We start from the raw sequence: 17,296 nt of genomic DNA on the forward strand, positions 1-17,296 counted from the left end.
GGTAAAAGGCCTGTGGCCGGAGTAGTGACAAGTCCATTACAGCCATTGGCTCTGCCCTAATCCCGGGGACTTACCCTGGCACCTTCCCTCTCCCCCAGCTGTCATTGTATGGACCGTCGGTGGCAGCGCAGTGGTTCAGAAATCTCACAGGTCTCTGTCTTTCCGGTTTAACCACATTGGAGAAATCCTGGGTGACATTAAAGTTGATATTTTGTCCGAATGATTTATTATTAGATTCGGGGCCAAAAAACAGAGTACCTGTTCCAATAAGTTTTGAATGTTGATGTCAAACACTGGGACAGTTTGCTATTTGTCCAGATGTGCCTGTGTGTGCTCTGTGTGTGCTATGTGTGTGTGTGTGTGTGTGTTGTGGGTGTTTGTGTGTGTGTGCCAGCGTGCGTGCGTGATGAATACATACAGATATTAAATAATGAACATTTGAGCGAGTCTTACTTATCTTATCAGAAGACTGCCTTCAGTCAGCTGCGGTACTCCTTCATTCTTCTTCTTCTTCTTCTTGTCGATCACTCAGATGGAAACGCCGGTTCATTCGACACACTCAATCTGTACAGAAGTGTACGGCACCAGAAAACGAAAGTACGGAAAAGGAGGCAATAATTCTAAATCTAAATCCCATCGTTGGGGGGCGCCGATCTAGAGGCTAGATAGACGGAGCTGGGTGAGACGTGGCTGTGACAGACAGTAAATCCGCCCTACGTACGCCGAAAATGAGCAACAAATTGTTCCATTCTTCTCTGATATGCAACGCTGACAGCTCCGTCTTCTCTCCCTTAGCTGGCTCTAGGGAGAGAGTGGCCCCTCTTTGATCCGGGCACCAGTGACCCCCACAACGGGTCAGCGTCTTTGGAGGATCTTCTTTTTGACGGGCGGTGGAAGGGCCAGTAATGGATAGCACTGAAGTTTATGAGCTCCTCTGCTAACATTACAGCTTCACACAAAAAAAGCAACAAAAAAAAAAGCTTCAGCTTTCAGTTTGGGCTGGGTGCCTTATACTGGCTGGTGGTTATATCAATCAAAAAGGGGGTGTGTCTAAGATTTTTATTTATTTTTTGCCTGACAGATGACTAGCGAACTGAATGACATGTTTCGTTCTGCTATATATATATATGAGTGTTCGTCTTTTGAACGGTCGAAGTTGATAGCCCTTCTGCGGTATATATGTACCTTACGCAGTTGTGCAGTTGTTATCTTTTTCATTTGCATCTAGCCGTATTAATTATCATCACTTCAGAATTTAACCTTCATCAACGCTATTGAGTGTCTATGCTTGTGCCTTTTTGTGGGGATTGGGGGGGGGGGGGGAGTTATGGGGTCCACTTGTCTACATATATGTCCTCGGCTAGCTAACTATCACATGCTATTGACATTCTTGTTATTTTTAATATATCATGTAAAATTGTATTATTGACTCATCCGGTGTGTATGTGTGTGTGTGTGTGTGTGTGTGTGTGTGTGTGTGTGTGTGTGTGTGTGTGTGTTAGATTGAATGCATTTCTCTGTTAAAACTGCACTAACTTTGTTCCTACTTTGTGTCTTTTCAGAACCGATTCAGACGGTCCAGTTGGGCGAGGGTTTAAATTCATCGTTGTAGCATTTAGTGAAGGTAAGACATTTTTCTTTTTTTCTTTTTGTCTCTGTTGTGCCTGCCTTTAGTCTTTCTAGAAGCGTTGCTTTATATTTGTCTTTCCCTCTGTGTGTGTGTGTGTGTGTGTGTGTGTGTGTGTGTGTGTGTGTGTGTGTGTGTGTGTGTTTGTGTGTGTGAGCCTCTTTACTGTAGTGTACACCAGTACTGTCCGAGTAGCACCTACTCACTTGGGGCACATAATGTCCAAATCCACAAATCTCCCTTTTCGATAGGACCGACAGCTCTAAGGAGGGAGATACATAGCCTACATACACTATATACAGTCCTGTGAGTATTCAACAAGTCAGTACTGACAAAAATATACTGGCGTAGTAGTAGAATATCTTTGATACTATCAACAACACCTCGCACCTCACAAATCTGATAGCCCATAACTACAAGGATAAGCTGACAGGAGAGGTACATAGCACACGTATATATACCACACTACAGTCCTGTCAACATTCAACAAGTCATTACTCTCTGCAGAACCTCGCACCTCACAGAGCTGATTTCCCATAACTACAAGGGCGAGCTGACGGGACTCATACACCACAAGGGGTTCCCACTCCAGGTTTGTTTTCCCCACAAACCGGGTTAGCAAAACTCCCTCTTCGCGGTCGTCTCCTAGTCAAGTTTGCTGAGACTCCGAATCCTCGACTGTCGAGTGGGTCCCCGGGGGGAGAATTGCAATCACACACTCGTACAGGTGAAAGGCAACGGTGCAGGAGGAGGAGAAGAAATTAAGCCCAACACCGATTTACCTGAACGGGGGTTTGGGAAGTGTGAGAAAGTCGACTTACAACACCTTTACACAAACATAATCAGTGCGTGGGAAATTAAAAACAGCCGAGGGAACGAATGACGTTTGGCTCGAGTGGGTAAATCTAGGTGTATGTTTGCGCTCACAGGGGAAAATCTGGCTTCTTGTTTGTGTGTGAAGAAGAAACACTGAAGACATGAACGAGAGAGGCGAGGTTTGAAGTGAGGATAGGGGAAGGGGGAACCTTCGATCTTTCTGTTATAATTAGAAACAGTGCATACTTTACGGTGATTAGGCCGAACACACAAACAACTCATGTTAGAATTTAGTGTGTACCTGTTTTGTTGTCTGGTATGACATTGCTCCGTTGAGAAATTGGGGTCATTTTCCTGGGAGGCAAGCTTTCATGTAGTTGCTGTACCCTGTTATCTGATGCCCCTTGAAACTTGTGTTGGTCAAAAATGCGCTACACTTTGGAATGAAAATTGACCCATTTGAAAGCTGTTTTGTTATCAGGCGGGTCGTACTCAAAGATGCATTCCTAACACTGCGAACCATCACCAGTCTGCCAAGAAAATTGCTCGCAAAAATGCTGCATAGTTTTATTTTGTTTATTTTATTAAAACATGCAGGGATAAAACATCTCATCACAAACCAAGATTTCCTGATTTAAACAACGATTTCCTGAAAGATTTCGTACATTTTCAAAACTTTAAAGAAGGGAAATAGCAGAAAAAACTGAACATGTTTGGTATCCCAAGCCAAGTTTGTTCTCTCGAGTTTTTACATGCCTGTAAAAAAACGACACTAATCTCATGCCTCAATTTGTCAATGAGATTATGATATACGTAACAAAAACTGGACTGATAACGTTGTGCCATATAGACATCAAGGTTCCTCAGTTGGACTAAATTCTACGTTTTGTCATCAATCAGAACTGATAACATGCCTCACGTGTTTCACCAGCGTATATTGTTGGTATGATGCGTGCATTTCTCTTTACTAGCAGGCGAAGCAGGAACATAAGTTTCTCATACCCAGTTCAAAGTATGGCATTGACTAAGAAATGCACCGAAGAACCTATGACTCAAACATTTCATTGGTCAACAAACGAGTTAAATGGCTACTCCGTATAGACCCAGACACGAGCGCGCAAAATCTACAGTAAAAGTGAAAAGAGAAAATAAGAAGAAGAGACACGGGCGCAAACCCTATAGTGAAAGCAAAAGAGAAAATAAGAAGAAGAGTGTATATTTTCTTTTCGCTAGACAAGCAGTGTGCCATCCCGTCGGAGGCCACGACACGCGAAGAACGGAAGTGGGTAGACTTGTCTCCCTGTACAAGCGCGCGCTTTTTGTGCTGACGATGTAGCGGAGGGGTGATAATGGAACAGCCGGGCTTGAGTACAAGTCTTTTGCTTGCTGTGTCAACAGGTAGGCAGTTCTCCTCTAAACTTTGGGGTCCTTCTCCACCCCTTCTCTTTTTCCCCTCCTCGTATGACAGGCAAACGATACCTAATCCAGTGTTGCGTGCGTGTGTGTGTGTGTGTGTGTGTGTGTGTGTGTGTGTGTGTGTGTGTGTGTGTGTGTGTGTGTGTGTGTGTGTGTGTGTGTGTTTGCTGGATGTTTTCGGTTTCACTTTTATTTTGTTGGAATGTGGACAAGAAGCTGGGCAGTGTAATTTCGAACATTGTGCCCACTTTTGTAGCACTAGTGCAATGATCTTACTTCCAGCAGCATCAACAAATAACGAATGCACTCCACAATATATCAAGCCCATAATTGTCCCCCAGATTCACTAATTTTATTTTCGCGAATGAACTGCAGGAACACGTGAAAGTTTAAATGTACATGGGGTGCTGTATGAACTGATCTCCAACTGTTGAAGCCTTATAAAGAGTATCAGGCGTCCATTAATCCTCAGTTAAGACACTGAGTCCAGGGTGTTCCAGTGAGTTCCATAAAGATAATGACTGTTCAAATAAACATGTACAATGTCTTTGAATGATAATACTTTTTATGTGGACACAACTCCACAGAGTCGCGATTCTGCATGGTCATACTTTCCGGCGTGGCATGTACTGAGTGCTCCAGAGTTATGGTCTACAGTCCTTTGCAAGTCACGTTAACCCCGAGAGTTCATTTTTTCCCACTAGCTCTGGACCCATTTGAAGACACTTTCAAAAAGAAGACTCATTCAACAAAGGCCAAAGTGTTTTGTCCACTACCTTTAACCTTTTCAATTCTTTTTTGTTGTTGTTTTTTTGTAAAGAAGAATCGATTTTCAATTACTGTCGAAGAGGACGTTGCCAATATGTACTGGTGCATGATTCATAAACACGTTTCCTACAACTATTTTCGTCGCACTAAATTGTTGAACATATCGTTGCATCAACATTTCCATAATCACGAAAACGAAGGCGTTTTGAGAAGGAAAGCCGGTCTCTGTAAATCAAATTGTTGAAAATATATATCTTGCATCATAATTCATGCGCTACGATTGCCCTTTGAGTTGAGCTTTTCTCTTTTGTTTTGATTTTTGTCTTGCTTTCAACCGTTTCTTGCTTATTTTTGTGTGTCGGTCTGTGTGCCTGCCTGTCTTTCACAACATTCTTCCTCCCTTCCACCCCTCCTTCTTCTCTGTTCTCCCTTCTTCTTTTGGTACAAACCCGATGAATGTATCGCAAGCTACAGAATCACCAGGGAAAAGTGCATCGAATCACAAAGGGGATAGGTTCCAAGTAAGTCCCTTTCAAAGGAGACGGAGATACCCTGTGCCAAGATTCATGCACAAAGGTCCCTCCCTGCCTTTGTAGGATTGTGTGTATGAATGGACTATATTCAAATTTTTTTTAATGTCATGCTTTTTTCATATTCAATACTTTTTGTACTATGAGGCGTGTTCGTATGCATTTATAGAGTCCAAAAAGCTTTTTATATTAAGTGCGCTTTGCTTGTATCTGGCGAAGAAGACGTCAGACTGGCAAACTGCAGCCTGTGATGTATTTTCTCCCTTTTTCAATACATTTAGTCAAGTTTTGACTAAATGTTTTAACGTTAACCGGGAATCGAGATGAGGGTCTGGTGTGTGTGTGTGTGTGTGTGTGTGTGTGTGTGTGTGTGTGTGTGTGTGTGTGTGTGTGTACATATGCATGGATATGTATGTATGTATGTATGTGTGTGTGTGTGTGTGTGTGTGTGTGTGTGTGTGTGTGTGTGTGTGTGTGTGTGTGTGTGTGTGTGTAGAGCGATTCAGAGAGAAAGTCTACTAAACCGATTTTCATGAAACTTCACATGAGAGTTCCTGGGTATAATATCCCCAGACGTTTTATTCTTTTTTTTGTTGTATAAATGTCTGATGACGTCATATCCGGCTGTTTGTGAAAGTTGAGGCGGCACTGTCACGCTCTCATTTTCCAACCATTTTTGTTGAAATTTTGGACAAGTAATCTTCAACGAAGGCCGGAGTTTGGTTTTGCATTTCAGCTTGGAGGCTTACAACTTAATTAACGAGTTTGCTCATTAACGTTGACATGAAAATTACATTTTTGCAAACAGATTTAAAATCGATTGCATCGTATTCTTCATCAAATTCTGAATCTGAAAATATATACATATGTCATTTTTTGCTCTAAAAATGTGATCACAATTAACGATCAAAGGTTAATTAGGCACTACGATTAACAAATTTCATTCCGTGAGTTCGACAGCTTGACTAAATGTAGTAATTTCGCCTTTCGCGACTTGTTTCCTTTTCAAATGTCCTTTGAGGTATATATCCAATGCCGTAGCTCATGCACACAGGTCCCCTCTCGTCTTTGTGCTTGTAGAATGGGATTATGTATATGCATCGACTTTTTTTTGTAATGTTAGGCGTATTTCTATGAAATATAGAGACGCAAAGTCTCTCAGAACTTTGCACGTTGAGTACTATCTGATGAATAGGGCGTCAGAGTGCCACACCACAGCCTGTGATGTGTTGTCTTTTCTTTGCAGACAAGTCTGCTGATGTATTTGCATCCAGATTGCAGCGATAAATGTTTTATTTACCTTTGTTGCTGCCTCTCCCTGACAACAGTAATTTCACCTTAGTTTAACCTTCACACGCGGGCAGACAAATGTGTTTATGATACAGGAAGGGGCTGACTTTGAAGTGCCCGATGAAATCTCCGCCCTGTGCTTTGATAAATTTCTTCGCTGAAAGCTGTTGGCCGCGGTGTGTGTGGTAAGGTATGCAGGGTATCTGGAGGGGTTACGCACACAGTGATAATACACGTACAGTGCCGAAGCTGTATTAAAGAGAACGAAGAAACAAATTAAGAAGAATAAAGCTGTCGTGTAAACGGAACCTCTATCATAACAGTGTGATTGGTAATCAAGTTTACTATCCCACATTCGTGAATGTTTGTGCAATATGCATGCAGCTGTGAGCTACTAAATGCATCTTTTCTCGAGTTCTGAAGTTCACAGTCTGCCCTGCGTAGAGAGTGTTCAGGGCTTTTTCTGTTGACAAAAATCTCAAAGTAATCCTGGAATCTTTTTGGGAAATCCAGCTATACTCAAGCGATACCGTTGAGCCCTGAAACCGGCCAAAACAAAACCCTCCTGAATCGAGAGGCATTAGCACACACTATTTTTTCGCGCTCCAAATTGCCGAGAGGAGATTTTGGACTTAGCTGAATTCTATGCTCTTGCGCAATTAGAGCTGTAGTTTTTGTATCCTCTCGGAACGAAAGTATTTCCTGCAGTTTTTCAGATGAAGTGATTTTTTTTGCCCTTGTCTCTGATCAAATTCTTGCAAATGTTAAGGCTTTCTTGTTCGTATGAAATCGCGTTTTGTGCAGATATATTTTATCTCCAGGTACACACGTGTGTGTGTGTGTGTGTGTGTGTGTGTGTGTGTGTGTGTGAGTGTGTGTGTGTGTGTGTGCGTGTGTGTGGGGGGAAAAGAGAGAGTTTCTGATGCTTGAGTGGTGTGTGTGTTTGTGCGTACGTGCACATGTGCGTATATGCCTGCGCAAAAAAAGAAAAAAAAGAAGCACAAGAAATTGAAAAGCAGACCAGATTTTCAGACCAGATTTTCTCCCCAGGAAAGATGCTGGCTATAAGAGGCCGATAAATCAGGATGCGTGCACAATGATTGTCGCGGGAGGCGTCTCTCGGCTAGCGAAAGGCAGCACTGTGCACTATTCGTAGTGTGCACGTGATAAATGTCTCCTGTATCACCGTCCTTGCGTTCCCTTCCCTGGTTCAAGCTTATAAGTCACCTAAATTCTGCAGCCAGAAAAAGTTACCTTGACCCAGCGTAAAGATATTAGTTTGGGGGCTTTTTACTCTCTTCTGTTTTGGGCCCTTTCGTCGAGATTTATTGGTCATTTTTCTGTGATAAATAAAACGGGGGAAAGATGCTATATTGATACATGAGAGAGGAGACAGGGATATGGGAGTGTGGGGTAGGGGGTGAGGGTAGTCGGTAGGAATTGTCGTTGGAATTTGTCGCACTTTCTTCATATATTTTCCGATTAATTCCTTCATATAGCTGCATTCACACACACACACACACACACACACACACACACACACACACACACTCCCACACATAATTATGTGCAAACGCACACACATAATGTCTGGAGCACGCATTTAAAACACACACAAATCCTAAACAATCTGACTGCTATTGTTTCAAAATTCACTTACAATAGACTGTCCTAACGAGAACTATGTTGCTTTGCTTTTACAACAGACAAATTGCAAATAAATGTATGACTGAATGCTACAACAGCATCACGGGAAACGGATGCGTTCTGGTAAGGAACGCCATTCAAATCAAAGTGTTGTGATAAAGAAGAACAGACGTCCCTACTGCGAATAACATCAAATGTACAGTGATTGTCAGGCAATAACAAATAAAATAAAATAAAATAAAATAAAATAAACACAACTGGGAGGATAAAAAAAAGTCTGTAAAAACTTGTCTTTGAGTGATACAAATGTTGGAGACAAAAATAATGTCGTTGAAAACGGTTGTGTTAGTGTCTTCTGTTCGACACTTCAAACAGACTGCGTCACTGCACTGGAGCGAGAATTCCATGGGGGCAGACATCGGTCTCTTTGATGCTTCAGCATTCCCTCCCAAGATGAAAAGGATGGGCTGACACGTTAGTCTAAAATGAAATTGAACGCGAGTTTAATAGATCAAGTCTAGTTTTTGTTCTTGAAATTGAAAAAGGGGGGGGGGGGAGAGAGAGAGAGAGAGGTACGTAAGATACTGTCACTCAGATATTAACATCAATGCCTGTCTAAATTAGTTTTTTTCTTGGGATTTTTAAAATTGTTTTTTGTTGTTGTTACCATTTCTGCTTTCTGTCCGAAGATCGATTCACTCCTCTAACTATTTAACGCAGTTACAGATGTCGACGATACGTAGAACCATGGACCTGTAAATACTGGACAGCCAGCTTCGAGTTGGCAGTCCAGTTCTTGTAAGTCCATGCGTTGAACAGTACAAGCTATCGTTCCATGACCGCCCTGATATGGCCCTTCGTGGTCGGCTGGGCGTTAAGCAAACAAACAAACAAACAAACAAATCGTTCCATGCTGCGTCAATCTCGGAAATCTTCCATCCAGTAGTTTTGTCTTCATTTTATCCAGATTTTCATTCAGTTTTATAAACCGATGGACACCTTCCCTGTGCTAATACGATCACTAATAAAACGACATTTGATGACCTTCTGCAAACATTTTTTTTTACATTTTTAGATCTACAAGTTTACTGCAGTCTGACATACTTCCCCTTCATTGTTCATTGTACACGAACATAAGGTACCATGATTACTATGATATTTAATGGAATGAGTTTATAGATTTGGGTTTCGCCCCTTGAACAATATTTTCTTTCGATGGGACGCAGTTTGTGTGTGAAATAATGGCCTCATAATGTGTTTCACAGCCAACAATTTGCCATTCCCAGATTGTGTCGCTCGCCGCAGCTGATGAAATCAGTCGCCCCGACGCTGTCCCTTAATCGACAACGAGGCTCTGGAAGGGACATAACTCGCGACAACTCCGGACGTTGCCGAGATTTACCGAAGTGTTGGCGTGCGTTTGCTGACAGGATAACATTCTCAATTTCAGGCCGAATGGCGAGATTCACTTTGTGGGGTTTTATGCAAAGAGGGTAATGATTCTCGGCTGAGGTTACTGACTCACTTCTGCGTCCGATACGACGGGCGATAAAACGAAGAGCTATAGAGTTTTATTTCTGTTCGTGATCTGCTGGATGGAGACCTTGGGCAGTTTATTGCATCGGATGAGCTGAAAGTGATATCTGCCGCGACAAATAAATAAATTAGTGAATAAATGGATGAGTCAATTATTGAATCAATCAATCGGTCAAATAATCAATCACGCTTTATATGGAAGTGTTCCACTTTGAGCGCACTTTCTGTAACTGGGTTTGAACACAGTGAGACATAGTACATATAATAAACCTAACAGTTTTCAACCAGAGTAAAAGATCCTTCAATAAACCATTGCATACACCATTCTAAACCCACATTTGAGAAGGAGTGTTACATTTTCAAAGTTGAAAAGCACGTTTCCGGTTACCGTTGAATGTCTGCGGTTGATTGAAAGATTCCGCGCAAAACCTTTTCGCAGAACACATTGAACATGACAGGAACAAGCGTAAACAACATTACGGCATCTGATTGGCTATTTCAGCCAGGTTTTATTGCAGTTTGTTCCAACGAGATGCAGTCGTTAACGCTTGTTCAGGGTAGGTTACTTGATGTTTTTCTGCCACAACGTTTTTGCTCCAGTCTTCCTTAGTATGATTTGTAACTTGAAGGCAGTTTTATTTCTTGATGCTAGTTCTTGTGATTGTTTTGGTTTGCATGCCAGGATCCTGAACTCCTGAACAACATCACTAAAATCAAAATGAGGTAAAATAAGGATTTATACATTATCTCAAAGAAATTTTAAACTAAATCGATATTTAATTCTGAAGTTTAAAGCTATAGCCACGAGCACTGGACCGGCTGCTACAAGTTACTAATAGTTTCCTCAGCTTTTAGAATGGTGTACAAAGTCGAAAAAAGGTGCTCTTTTCCTTCCGCCTAGAAATGAGTAATGTTGTGTTGATAACATTTTTTCCCTCCTGATCAATGCTTTCCTTTGCGCCAACACTTGTACTGACGCTTAGGACAACCCACTCGCTTATCTTCCTCTAAGCGAAGACGTTACAAGAACTAGAACAACAGCAACGTCAACAAAACGAAACGTACAAAAGGAAAAGGAAAGCCAAACAGTGTTTCCTTTCCATCAGCCCATCTTTTCTTCCCCGCAACAAGCAATTTCCAGGACACTCCGCCTCATTTGTGCTTGCCATGTACCTTTTAACCATCTGCTTCATTGTGCTTTTTAAAATGCAGGGGCCCGCTCGCCGCCCCAGATTGCCTCTTAGCACACGGGGGTAATGTAGCGTGCCTTGTTTGCTCACGCGTTGCTCGTGCGGCTTTTGTGCTTTTATGTGGCCTTGATTGTAATTTGGCTCCGGAGACACAAAAAATAAAAAATCACACACAGGAAAAAAGAAGTGTAGAAGTAAAAACTGTTCTCAAGGATAACTCAATTCAGCTTCAAACAGGGAAAATTAAAGATTTTTCAAAAGTGTAAAAATACCGACCAAGAAGGAAGTGTAAAAGGTAACAACTGTTCTTTAACGAGAACTCGATTCAGTATCAAAAGGGGAACATTGAAGATTTGTTAGAAGGGTTTCACTCAGAGCGATGTTTTGCCTATTTGGTAAGAAAAGTTGACATGAAGGTGATGAATTGTCTATGCTTTCAAAGCGGATTCGTTTGCATGAAAAGCGTGTACAGATCAAAATTCTCTCTGTAAATGGAGAACAAGATTGCAATTAAAATAGTGCCAGCGCACGAACACACACACACACACACACACGCGCACGCACGCACACGCCCGCAAAGGCGAAACTGACGCAAGCTTTTCTTTCAACAACAAAAAGACAACAGCAAAAAGTGCCCAAAATTGTTCAAATGAAAGTCAACCGAGCGATCGTGTATTCTATTTGAAACATTGCTGGCAGTACAGAAGTTGAATGAACCGCTCTCGTGTTGCATGCAATGAATAATCTTCTCCCTTTCTTTATAAGACGCTAGTTAGAGTTTGGGTAATTGCAATTCGCGGCGGCGTCAACGAAGCAAACAGGATCGTTTAAACTTGTTGAGGTCGCCTGTTGTTTCGACAAAAAGTGCCAAGAAGGCGGAGAATTTGCCCAGCAAACGAGGGGGCGGGCGAGGCAGGATGCTATGAATTATGCAATTTTCTCCAAGCTTCATCGCTAAATATCACAGGTCAGGCGACACCTGGGACGAACGGCTTGAAGAGTTCGGTGTTGGATATTATTATTGAGGCATGCAGGATACGTGTATTACGGAATGCGGGTATGCAGAATGAGGGCGAAAGGCGTGAAATGCTGGAATGGCAAATTGATTGAATGAAAATATCTTTTTTGTTATTGAAAGGTGGAATGGGTTAACCGTTTTGTAAGTAGCTATCCTCCTTGCAGGATGCTCGCACCTTTTTTTGGTAGACAGGTGCACGATTTCACACATTAGTTTTGTTACATGCAGTTCTGACTGCTTTACTCGCTTGTCGGAAACAATTTGAAGGATTTGTGGAAGTGTAACATTTGTTTTATTCTTGGATTTCCTACAGCAAAATCAAATTCAGATCTTTAAAGGTCGTGTGATTTTCTAAACAGAGATTTACTGTAGCCTCGTATTTACAGATGTCAATGATTTGATTTTTTAGATTTGTAAGCTTACAGAAACAGGCCCATGTTTAATGGACAGAGGAATTGAGGGAAGGAGGAGGGGGGGGGTCTACTTGCTCATGCGCGCGTGTGTGTGTGTGTGTGTGTGTGTGTGTGTGTGTGTGTGCACATGTGTGTGTGCGTGCGTTTGTGTGTGTGTGTGTGCGTGCGTGCGTGTGTGTGTGTGTGCTTGTGTGTGTATGTATCCGTGTGCCTGCTGCGTAATCTATAAACATCATGGTTCTTGTCATGCAGAGGAGAAAGAAAGCAAAAACAGGGTACTAGAGAACACCCAACACGCGAAACTCTCTCATCCTCCACCTCGGGTAGATTTGCATCTCAACTCGCGCTTACGTGAATTACGAGTGAATACATCATGTCACCACTCTGTAGATCTTCCTGAAAGGCTTCATCATGTTTTGGTTTGTGTCCAAGTGTAGGGATGGCCTCGTCCATTGTAAAAGCCAGCCGCGTGTTTCTTTCAGGCGAGATATTCTTTCGGCTAGCCACTCGGGAAGCTAGGAGGCGAGATTGTCTATGAAACGGTTTAATGGCTAGCTACGCAAGAATTAAACACCAGCTTATTATTATTTTGGAAAACGACAGACAGAAGTTCAACACTGCAGAATGCGTTTAAATATTAGTAACCTTAATTCAGACTTGTGTAAACGCCATCTAAAAGATAACACTCAGTGTGTTTGCGGTGATCCAAATGAAACAGCCGAACATTATTTATTAAACTGCACTTTGTATGCAGATGCTCGTCTGACAACAATCAATTCGTTGCCTGTTCACTTCAGACGCGTGGACATATTATTAAAAGGTAGCGAGCAATATTCTGTTCGTAATAACATATTGATATTTGAGTCTGTCCAATCGTTTATTGTTAAATCTGGTCGACTGATTTGATGGATGTGTTCACGCATTGATAGTGTATATGTGTGTGGGCAGGCGTATGTGTACCTCCACACTGCCTCTCTCTGTGTTATCGTATTTGATTACATAAGCAGCGTATAAGTAATGATTATTATCGTTTGTCTCGTATTTTATATGTTAACGAATTACTGCCTTCCATAAAAAATTGTTACATTTACTTGAATTTACATGTTGCATGTCTTAGACTTGATGCTCTCTTCCTATGCGCTTTCGTCCTAGTCTCTCCATGTGGTTGTTAGTACTTTCTTCCCCCTCCCCCTCCCTTTTCCTTTTTATCTTCTGTAGATTCTTTTGTTCCTATTTAGCTCCCCATCCCCATTCTTTCAATTTGTTCTTCTGGTTTATTGTTGTTATGTCCACCATTACGAAAATGTGTGTAATTTAGTAATGTTCTGGTCACGTGATATAAGCATTTGCTTGAGTGCGTGTCCTAGCTGTGTGTTTCGAACTGTTCATGCGAAGAAATTCTGAATAAAATTTTGTTTAAACCATTGGTTGATTCCAAAAAGGTCGTCTGCACTGGTCGGTAAAAAACCATGGACAGCCAATCGGATGGGCAGCTGCGTGGTCGCCATGTTTTCTCGCCAAGCGAGCAAGCCCAAAGCTACCTAGCGTCGGCTAGTGTCTGCTAGCGTCACTCGCGGCGAGATGTTCCCAAGAAACGGTACTTCCTCGCCCCACTCGCCAGTCTCGCCTATTCTCGCCTGTAAGAAACAGGGGACTGGACATATCTGTGATAGAGAGCTAAACGTTAAGAAGAACTCTACCTTTAAGTTGTGTTAACATGCGGCTGAAGACTACAAGGCCAAAAAGAAAAATATGTCTGTTTCCGGTAACCCGACCGACCCTATTTTTAAGCGCCGACCCTAAAGTTTTTTTTCGCTTTTCGCACACAAAAAACAACAACAAAAAAATCACAAAAAAACGGGAGGTAATCGGTCGATGAGACTTCACAATCGAAGAGACTTACCTCCCGTTTTCGTCGTCACGCGAAAAAAACATGGCGGCCAATGACGCCGGGGGAAAAAAACCCACGTAAAAAGACGTTAACAAAACGTAAGGAAAAGGTAAAAAAAAAAAAAAGCAATTAAAAAAAAGAAATTAAAAAAAAAAAAACCGACCGACCGACCCTATTTTTTTCGGGGATGTTACCGGAAACAGACATATTTTTCTTTTTGGTCCAACCGCAACATGTTCACGGTCTTTCAAATAGCTGTTCATCATCTCGGGGACCTCCTTGGAAGCACGTTAGAGACGCTCATCGAGAACATTCATATTGTGGAGGGAGGGCTGTGGGGAGGGGGGGGGGGGGAGGGTTATCTGATGTTCACACGGGAGAGCGTTTATCATGTGAGGACGATAAGAAAGGACAAGACTAAGTTTAACACGTGTGTGTGTGTGTGTGTGTGTGTGTGTGTGTGTGTGTGTGTGTGTGTGAGGACCAAACGAACAAGCTTTGCAGAATAGGTGGAGAAAGCCCCCTTCGCAAAGAGGCAGACGAAAACGCTGAGCTAAATTAGAATCTAAGGCGGTATCGCATGTTTTTGTCTTGCTTAGTTTAATACTCGTAAAGGTGAGATGTAGATAAGGTTTTTTGAACATCGCAGCTGAATACAAAAAATAGCAACCGAGCACAACAATTTGTGTACGAAATAGTGTTGTGCTGTAGAGAGAACTGTGTCTAGATTGCCGTGACCACGAAGCGTGGTGAGCGCACAGGCCTGAGGTATCTCCATTATTACTCCTGTAACAGTTGCACGCTGTGGGCCGTGACATCAACAAAATTGGCCATGAGATCAAGTACGCGCATGCAAGTTGTGTTGTTCTCTTATTTGTCATTTTTTAAATTTTATTTTTTATTTTATTTTTCTCACTTCTTTTATTCCGGCTGCGTTGATTCAATCGTGTAATCAAATGCGTACAACTATAATTTTGTTAAAAAGTAAGTGAACTAAAGTGGCAAGAACTTCTTGAAGGAACGACTTGACCTTGCTTCTGCAAGTTCACAGCTTCGACACCAATGCCTTTCCTTTCTTCTCTACATTATATAAAGGTCAAATACAGGATACAATTGACAGAGACTTGTTCTATCTTTTTCGCCCTCATTCTCAGGTTAGCAGTGGAATGCACAGCTGCATATGCCTGGTGTTTTTGGAGGCGGTGAAAAAATGCAAAGGAAACACTGTGCGCTGAGTATCTCCATTAGAAACTGTACCACGGTAGACGCAGCGAACTGCACGTGCATTGTTTGCTCAGCTCATAGGCGGAAACAACCTGGGGCCAGTTACACAACAGGCTGAAAAAAGAACGATAGTGAGAATATTGTCAATTTTGTCAGCAATTTCAAGGTCACACACATCATTCCAATACCTCGAGAGTTGTGCGTAGGTATTTCGATTTGTAGTTCTAACAGTCGCGTAAAGCCCCGTTTGTTCGCATTATAGGGCTTTGTGTAAAAAATAAACAAGCAGGTGGATGTCTTCCAGAAAAAAATCAGCATTGTTACCAGTTAGGCAGCAGGAGAAGGTAATGGAGGTGACTGCCTTGGACGGTCCTGGGCCCCACAATGGCGTGTCGACTTGGCCGGTAGTTTTCATAGTACTTGATGTTTGATTTCTCTATCAGACAGTTTAACCTGCTGCTAGTTCGTTGCATATATGAAAAGCACACCCAAATGACAAGGTTTTGACGCGTGAAACGCTGTTTTGTTTTTAAAACCTTTTTCTAACTGTGGGTATCCTTTCTTTGTTAAGCGGTCTGGAGTTGTTCGCCAAGACCAAGGGATTCGTTATTGCTCTCTCTCTCTCTCTCTCTCTCTCTCTCTCTCTCTCTCTCTCTCTCTCTTCCAAGTTATACTTTGACTTCAAACTCGCATTGATTTCATGGGCACGGGATGGGACACTGCCCCAGCATTATTCTTCGGCTCCAGCACGCAAGCCATGCGCCTGGGCTTTTGAACACTCTACACTAAAAGGCTGTGACACCTGAATTATTAAAACCCCAGGATGGCCACAGTGTTTCACCCCACCCCACCCCCTCTCGCATAATCGTCATCTCGTTTACCTACGTGGCACCACGCATGGCGGACTCGGAGCCCCGGAATCAGGTGGGTTCTTTGAAGTTCCGCGTCGGAGTGTGCGCAAGATGAAAGGGGCCGCAGATTGCAAGGCGGCAAACATCAAAAGAACAGGAAAAGCGGGATGCAAAATTGATAGTTGGTGGGGAAAAATGAAAATAAAGTTACATTCGACCTTGGCGATACGGGAAGTTGTACAAGTTTCCAGTTGTCTGCTGCGATTTTCGCTAGATTCTGCTATGAGGCGTTATGTTGGACGTGCTTGTGTGTGTGTGTGTGTGTGTGTGTGTGTGTTTGTGTGAAGAGTTTTGGTTGCATGTGGCATCTTAATTCTTGTTCCCTTTTTTCCGTTTATATTTTATTGTCTATATTTTATTTGTTTCTTTTCTTCCTTTTTATATTTAGTCAAGTTTTGACTAAATATTTTAACATCGAGGGGGAATCGAAACGAGGGTCGTGGTGTATGTGCGTGTGTGTGTGTGTCTGTGTGTGTGTGTGTGTGTGTGTGTGTGTGTGTGTGTAGAGCGATTCAGACTAAACTACTGGACCGATCTTTATGAAATTTGACATGAGAGTTCCTGGGTATAAAATCCCCGAACGTTTTTTTCATTTTTTTGATAAATGTCTTTGATGACGTCATATCCGGCTTTTCGTGAAAGTTGAGGCGGCACTGTCACGCCCTCATTTTTCAACCAAATTGGTTGAAATTTTGGTCAAGTAATCTTCGACGAAGCCCGGACTTCGGTATTGCATTTCAGCTTGGTGGCTTAAAAATTAATTAATGACTTTGGTCATTAAAAATCTGAAAATTGTAAAAAAAAAATAAAAATTTATAAAACGATCCAAATTTACGTTTATCTTATTCTCCATCATTTGCTGATTCCAAAAACATATAAATATGTTATATTCGGATTAAAACAAGTTCTAAAAATTAAATATATAAAAATTATTATCAAAATTAAATTGTCGAAATCAATTTAAAAACACTTTCATCTTATTCCTTGTCGGTTCCTGATTCCAAAAACATATAGATATG

At 42.0% G+C, this 17,296-nt stretch overlaps 1 protein-coding gene across 1 annotated transcript in view; it reads left to right on the forward strand.

The window, feature by feature from the left end:
- The window catches only part of LOC138968237 (uncharacterized), a 221,961-nt gene that overhangs the window by 140,719 nt on the left and 63,946 nt on the right, over positions 1–17,296 (forward strand). The window contains exon 4 of the mRNA XM_070340792.1: positions 1,563–1,624. Within this exon, the coding sequence (XP_070196893.1) occupies positions 1,563–1,624 (62 nt within the window). The remainder of the gene's footprint in view (positions 1–1,562; positions 1,625–17,296) is intronic.

The sequence above is a fragment of the Littorina saxatilis genome, linkage group LG1 (genome assembly GCF_037325665.1).
Source record: "Littorina saxatilis isolate snail1 linkage group LG1, US_GU_Lsax_2.0, whole genome shotgun sequence".
NCBI lineage: Eukaryota > Metazoa > Mollusca > Gastropoda > Littorinimorpha > Littorinidae > Littorina > Littorina saxatilis.